At 41.0% G+C, this 7,500-nt stretch overlaps 1 protein-coding gene across 1 annotated transcript in view; it reads left to right on the top strand.

Moving 5' to 3' along the window:
- LOC126989552 (kin of IRRE-like protein 1) overlaps positions 1 to 7,500 on the top strand; it is a 28,511-nt gene that overhangs the window by 19,796 nt on the left and 1,215 nt on the right. The window contains exons 5-7 of the mRNA XM_050848126.1: positions 1 to 125; positions 3,862 to 4,010; positions 6,831 to 6,965. The exon at positions 1 to 125 is cut by the window's left edge and continues 26 nt beyond it. Coding sequence (XP_050704083.1) covers positions 1 to 125; positions 3,862 to 4,010; positions 6,831 to 6,949 — 393 coding nt within the window. The 3' untranslated portion in view covers positions 6,950 to 6,965. The remainder of the gene's footprint in view (positions 126 to 3,861; positions 4,011 to 6,830; positions 6,966 to 7,500) is intronic.

Below are 7,500 nucleotides of genomic sequence, written 5' to 3'. Positions count from 1 at the left end.
GAGGAGGTGTTCATCCAGAGCGGGTCCACCATCAAGCTCTCCTGCCTCGTTAACACCCACTCGGATAACGTGGGCACCGTCACCTGGTTTCGGAACGCACAGGAGCTTGATTACGACTCGCCCAGGTAAGAGAAAGGTGTTGGCGCTGGTGATGGTGGTGGTGGTGGTGGAGAGGTGGAGAAGAAGGAGGGAGAGTAATGGGAAAAAGGAAAAGGAGAAGGAAGAATGAGAGGGTAATATGAGGAAAGGAAAAGAGTAGGAGGAGGAGGAGGAGGAGGAGGAGGTGATGAGAGGTGAAGGAAGAGGAAAGAGGGGGAAGAGAAGAGGAGGAAAGAGAAAGAGTATACTAAGGAAAAGAAGAGGGAAGAAGAGTAGAGGTAGGAAAAGGAGGAGAAAGAAGAAGAAGGAGGAAGAGGAGAAGAAGAAAGGGGGGTGAAGAGAAGAGGAAGAAGGAAAAAGAGTATAATAAAAAGGAGTAGGAGGAGGAGAAAGAAGAAGCAAAGACAAAGAAGAAAATTATAAAGAAAGGTGAAGATAAGAAGAGCGAGGAGAAAGAGAAGGAGGAGGAGGAGGAGGATAAAGAGGATGCGGATTAGAAGAAGAAGAGAAAAAGGAAGAGGAAAAACAATGAACGGAAGCAAAACAAAAATAATGAGAGAGAAAACATGGAAAGAGGATTACGGATAAGAGGAAAGAGATGAAGAAAAAAAAAAGAAAAAGAATAAGAAAGATAACATGAGAGAAAGAAAGGAAGGAAGGAGAAGAAGGAAAGACAACAAATTAGCAAACGGGGAACGAAAGCAATAGTGAAAAAAAAACAAAAAAAAACGAAAACAAGTGGAAGAGATAAAAGCGAACGGAAGAAAAAGAGAAAGAAAAACAAAAACAAAGGCGAGATAACAAAGAAAAAAAAGGTAATGTGAATGAAGATAAAACAACAACAAAAACAACAAAAACAATGGTATCCAGAAAGGCAGAAAATAAAAGACACTAACTTAAAGAAAAAAAAGAAGACCTGAATGAGAGGATGCAAGTATGAGGGGAGGAGGAGGAGGAGATTTAATGAGGTAATTTTTTTTTATGGGAGAAGTTTTTGTTGCTATAGAGTCTGTCTGTCTGTCCATCCGTCTGTCTGTCTGTCTATTTCTTTGTCTCAACCTGTCTGTCTGTCTTTATTCACCCCTTTTTTCTTTTTCTTTTCTCTACGTAAAAATCAATTTTCTCGCTGTTGTTGTCTGTCTGTCTGTCTAACCTTACTCATGTCTGTATCTGTCTTTATCTGTCTGTCTGTATTTCTTTGTGCATCGTCTAATTATTGCATTCATTTAACTCATCTACCTGTATTTTAACTCTGCCTACCTGTCTGTTTTTCCTACGATACCTGTCTGTCTTTGAACCTAATTAATTATGTATGTACCTGTTAATCTTCTTCTTCTTCTTTTCCTTTTTATTATACTCTTTCTCCTCCTTTTCCTCTTCTCTTCAAACATCCCCTTCTTGTCCTATTTCACTTTCTCCTCCTCCTTCTTTCTCCTCCTCTTCCTCTTCTCTTCACATAATCCCTTTTTTTTCATATTTCACTTTCTCTTCCTCCTTCTTTCTCCTCCTCTTCCTCTTCTCTTCACATAATCCCCTTCTTGTCCTATTTCACTTTCTCTTCCTCTTTCTTTCTCCTCCTCTTCCTCTTCTCTTCACATAATCCCCTTTTTTTCCTATTTCACTTTTTCTTCCTCCTCCTTCTTTCTCCTCCTTTTCCTGCCTCTACTCTTCTTCCCTCTCCTTCTCCTTACTCTACTCTTTCTCTTTCCTCCCCTTTTCTTCCGCCTCTTTCTTCCATTTCCCTTTTTTTTGTATGTACCTGTTAATCTTCTTCTTTTTCTCCTTTTATTATACTCTTCTCCTTCTCTTCCTCTTCTCTTCACATAATCCCCTTTTTTTCCTGTTTCACTTTCTCTTCCTCCTTCTTTCTCCTCCTTTTCCTCTCCTTCTTACTGTACTCTTTCTCTTTCTTCCTTCTTCTCTTCCGCCTCTTTCTTTTATTCCTCTTTCTCTTCTGTTACTAATCCCATACCTTCCTTCACGCTTATCAATCTCAACCTGCATGTTCCGCTCACCTGTCTTGCCTGCCTCGTCAATTACTCCAGGTAGCTCAACGTCTCGTACCTGTTGACTCACCTGACATCCTCCTTACCTGTGTTTTTTAATAGTCCTCGGTCTGACGTTTTGACTTGACGTTTTTATTTATTTATTTTTTTTTTTTTTTTTACCTCAGACGTCCTTTTCATGTTTACTCTTAATCTGGTTTTCTTTTTTATTAGTTAGTTTTTCTGTTTGTTTTTCTGTTTCTTTTTTTTAAGTAGCATCCGGTTCGTCTCTCCCTGGAAACTGTTTTGAATATTCGTTTTTTTTCTTGTTATTTTTTTTTTTCTGGTGATGTAATTTCTCGGTTGTGTATCTTGTCCACTTTTATTTTCTGAGTGTGTGTGTTTTCATGTTTTCATCTCCCTTTTCTCTTCTTTCATCCTTTAATTCTTTGACTCTTTTCTTATTACCCTTTTCTTTTACTCTTACTCTTTTACCCTCTTCTTATTCCCCTTTTCTTTCCTTCTTTTTCCCTCACCCGCATTTTCTCTTTTCCAATTACTCTTTTCTTTCTTTTCCTTTACCTAATTGCCCTTCTATACCCTTTTCTCATTAGTCTTTTCTTTCCTTTCCTTTACCTAATTACCCTTTTTTATCCTTTTCTCATTAGTCTTTTCTTTCCTTTCCTTTACCTAATTACCCTTTTTTATCCTTTTCTCATTAGTCTTTTCTTTTCTTTCATCCTCTCCCTTGTCCCTTTTTTCATTACCCTTTTCTTTTCTTCTTTTTCCCTCACCCTCATTTTCATCTTTTCTCATTACTCTTTTTTTTCTTTTGCTTTACCTAATTGCCCCTCTATACCCTTTTCTCATTAGTCTTTTCTGCTCTTTTCTTCGTTCTTTTCCATTTCCTGAGTATTTTTCTTTCCTCCATTACTCTTTACTAACTCCCTCTTCCTCTTCCTACTCCTCCTCTACTCCTTCTCTGACCTCCTCCTCCTTCTTCTCTTCTTCCTCCACCCTTTACTGTCCACTTCTCTTTTCTCTTCTTCTTTTTACTAACTTCCTCCTCTTTTTCCTACTCCTCTACTCCTTCACTGACCTCTTTTTCCTCCTCTTCTTCCTCTTCCCTTTACTGACCATTTTCCATTCCTCCTCTTTCCTTTATTAACTCCTTCTTCCTCTTCCTCTGTTCTTTCTGTCCTTTTCTGTGAGCATGTTTCTGTCTGTTTGTCTCTTTGTTTATGTGTCTGTTTTTACTTGTAATGTATAGGTTTATTAATATGTATCTGCTATGCTGTAGTCAATAAACCATCTATCTATCTATCTATCTATCTCTTATGTTTGCCTGTGTGTTTTCTCTCTGTCTTTCTCTGTCTCTTCAAATAGCTCTTTACCTAGTTCCAACATTCCTCTTCAACCCTTTACTAACTTCCTATTCCTCCTCCTCCTCCTCCTCCTCCTCCTCCTCCTCCTCTTCTGCCTCTACTAACCTCCTCCTCCTCCTCTTCGTCTTTCTTCTTTCTTCTCTCTCTGTCTCTTCAAATACCTTTACTTAGTTCCAACTTTCCTTTTCTCCTCTTTACTAACTCCCTACTCCTCCTCCTCCTCTCTATTCTTCACTAACCTCCTCCTCCTTCTCTTCTTCTTTCTTCTTTCTTCTTTCTCTGTCTCTTCAAATATCTTTACTTAGTTCCAACATTTCTTTTCTCCTCTTTATTAACTCACTACTCCTCCTCTACTCTTCACTAACCTCTTCCTCCTCTTCCTCTTCTTCCAGGGGCGGCGTGAGTATCGAAATTGAGAAGACGCCGCTCCGCACCACCTCCAAGCTCTTCCTGACGAGGGCGACGAAGGCGGACTCGGGGAACTACACGTGCGCTCCGAAGTTCGCCGACGCCGCCTCCCTGATGGTGCACGTCGTCAACGGTGAGGCGGAGTCCCAGCCACCGTTGCCAGATTGTCGTACTCAGAGCATAGTATTTACCGGTACCTGACGCCTAACTATTGCCAAGAAACATCAGGATCTAACTCTTTTAACGATAACTATAAATGAGTTTCGTTATTGGAGCCCAGAAGACAGTTTAGGGGTAGGAAGTCGGGAAATATAAGCATAGTATTTACCGGTTTCTGACGCCTAACTATTGCCAAGAAACACCAGGATCTAACTCTTTTAACGATAACTATATATAAGTTTCGTTATTGAAGCCCAGAAGACAGTTTAGGGGTAGGAAGTTGGGAAATATAATCGGCTGAATACGACAATCTGGCAATCAACACATTTTTCGACATTTTTGGGCTTATATACACACATTCTTAAATTTAAACACACATTCTTAGACACCTCAACCTCAAACACACACACTCTTTTAGACATTTCAGGGGTCATACAAACATTTTAAGGCATGTATAGTTTACAGATACTCATTCCGTAAGGCGTTTGTAGTTGTGGGTATTTCCATGGGTAGTTTTATGTTCCTAGTGACGAAAGGCGGAGACAGAACACCACGATTGGAAAGTAACAAGGAAAGAAATAGAGACGAGAAACTGAGAAAGAAAAGAGAAGAAGAATATATAGTAAAAAGTCTTGCTGAGGAATAACAAAAGGAGTGATAAATTAAGGAACTGGAGAAAACGGAAGATAAAAGAAAAAGATTGCAAAAGAAAATAAGAAGAAATAGATGAAATTCGATATTGGGAAAGAGGAAATTATCGGAAGGAAAAGGAGAAAGGGAAAAAGAGAGAGAAAGAAAGAGAAGAAAAAAGGTAATTGTGAAGAGGTTTGTTACGAGAGAGAGAATGCAGAATAGGGAGAGAAAGAGAGAAAAGAGAAAAATAAACGAGAGGAGAAAGAGTAATGGAGGAGAAAGAAGGAGGAGAAAGGAGATTGGGAAAGAGATGTTTATTTAGCTGAAGGAGGAGGAGGAGGAAGAGGAGGGAGAAGAAGAGGAGGAGGAGGAAGAGGAGGATAAAAAAAGAAAAGGAGACGCGAGTAGTGGCCTTAAGGGTGTATTGGAAGAAGGAAGAGGAGGAGGAGGACGAAGAGGAGGAGGAGGAGGAGGAAGAGGAGGATAAAAAAAGAAAAGGAGACGCGAGTAGTGGCCTTAAGGGTGTATTGGAAGAAGGAAGAGGAGGAGGAGGAAGAAGAAGAGGAGGAGGAGGAGGAGGAGGAGGAAGAGGAGGAGGAGGAGCATAGACGTGAGAAGCGATCTAAACGTGGTGAGGACGAAGAAGAAGAAGAAGAAGAAAAATAAAAAGAAGAAGAAGAAGAAGAAGAAGAAGAAGAAGAAGAAGAAGAAGAAGAAGAAGAAGAAGAAGAAGAAGAAGAAGAAGCTTTAAGGTTATATTGTGAAAGAGGGCTATGGAGGAGAAGGAGGAGGAGGAGGAGGAGGAGGAGCAGGATTCTTAAAAGGGTGATGAGGGAGAGAAGGGGAGGAGAGGAAGAGGAGAGAAAGGAGAGAGATGTTTCCTAAAGGTAGAGCTATTTCAAGGAGGAGGAGGAGAAGAGGAGGAGGAAGAGGAGGAGGCGAAGGAGGAAGAGGAAACATGATCTTGAGGTTAGGTAATAGAGGAAGGGAGAGAAGGAGGAGGCAGGTAGGAAGGTAGGGAGGGAAGGGAGGAAGGAAGAGAAGGAAGGGGAGGAGGAGGAGAAGGAAGGGACGGTTGGGGCAGGCTCACTCTGGATGAGATTCGTATAAAAAAGATTAGACCGTGATTTTGTGGTTTGAATTTGCTGTGAAAAAGGTGAGCTGTTATTTCTTTGGTTTATATTTGCTGTAGGGGGGTTAACTGTGACACTGGTATAGGTTTGCTGTGGTTTTGTGGTAAGATATGACTCACAAGAACCCGACTGATCTTGTGACCTGTGGAAATAATTGTAATAACCGAAAGCCTAGTGATAGCTTGACAATTTTTTACAGTGAAGGAAGCAGCTCAATGGTAAAAAAAAATAGAATTGAGAAAGAAAAGCCCAGTAATAATTGCCCCTATACGAAGAGTTTAGCGGAGCGGCCAAAAGAGAGGTCAGTATCGGGTGGAGAGGTGTCTTGATACTCGCCTCTTGAACCTCTTGCACAGTGAACGTGATCAAACACTCCTGAGAACCCGATTAATCTCATTTGTGGCCTATGAAAATACCGGGTATTCGATATATGCGAGTTTGAAATATGCGAATTCGCTCATAATATTATGCGACTAACCTAAATGTGCCAAGTATTCGTTTTATGCGAGAAAAAACAGCTATTATGCGAGTAGCGGCGCTGGTGTGACTGGTTGGTGAGGTCTGGTGGCCGACTCACACTAGAGGGCGGCGGGTACAAATGTTTTCCCGCACTTTCCTCGCCTATAATTAACCTCTTCCTTCCTCTGATCCTAAAGTTAATCCTCAGGTAGCTAATTATCAGCTTAAATCGTAGACTTTGGGTGTGTCTCTCTGGAAGCTTTATTGTTGCTTTAGTGCTTTATTATTGGGAAACGGTGCCGGAATAAATAGTTAGAGGGTTCGAAAACGGGTCGTGGAACATAACCCCCTATAAATATATGATAACTTCGATATATGCGAATTCACATTATGCGAGGATTTTGCAGAACGTAATCCTCGCAGATAACGAATACCTGGTGTAGTGTTTGTGAGAGCCAAGAGCGATAAACAAAACGACCCTAAGTAAATTTCAACTTTCGTTCCTCTCACCTTCCATATACCTGTCTTTATCTTTGTCTTTATCTTTATGTATCTCTAACCCCGACCAGGTGAGGAGTCCGCGGCCGTTCATACAGCAGGTGGGGGGGAGCTGAGGCCTGACCTGGGGCTGTTGCTGACGACTCTAATGCTGTTTGCTGTTACCCTGTGGTCTCCCAAGCGCCGGTGACCTCCCTTCCCCCCAGGTGAGATGACGGCAGGTAGAGGTAGAGAAGGAATAGGGGGAGAAATAAAAGGAGAATCAGGGGAAGAAATAGCAGTAGAAATAGAAGTAGATATAGGGGAAGGAATAAGGGAAGAATTAAGGGAAGAAATAGTAGAAGAAATAGAAGTAGATATAGGGAAAGGAATAGGGGGGGAAATAAAGGAAAGAATAGGGAAAGAAAGAGGAGAAGAAGGAGGTAGAGGAATAAGAGAAGGAATAAGTGAAGGAATAGTGGAAGAACAGAAGGAATTAGGAAAGGTAGATAATGGGAAGTAGCAAAGATGGTAGAAGTAGCAATATTAACAAGAGGTATATTATAGATTGTAGTAGTGGTAGTAGCAATAGTAGTAGTAGTAGTAGTAGTAGTAGCACCAGTAATGACAGACTTGGTAATAGCAGTAGTGGCCGTGGTTTAAGAGGCCAAGACCCATAATTAGAGGCTAGTCCAGGTAATAACCAGGTAATTAGGCACAGGTAATGAAGGTTGGGCTACGATCTAGAGGAAGACGGATGGA

The sequence above is a fragment of the Eriocheir sinensis genome, unplaced genomic scaffold (assembly GCF_024679095.1).
Source record: "Eriocheir sinensis breed Jianghai 21 unplaced genomic scaffold, ASM2467909v1 Scaffold121, whole genome shotgun sequence".
Lineage (NCBI taxonomy): Eukaryota > Metazoa > Arthropoda > Malacostraca > Decapoda > Varunidae > Eriocheir > Eriocheir sinensis.
This window is presented reverse-complemented; position numbering and strand designations above follow the sequence as displayed.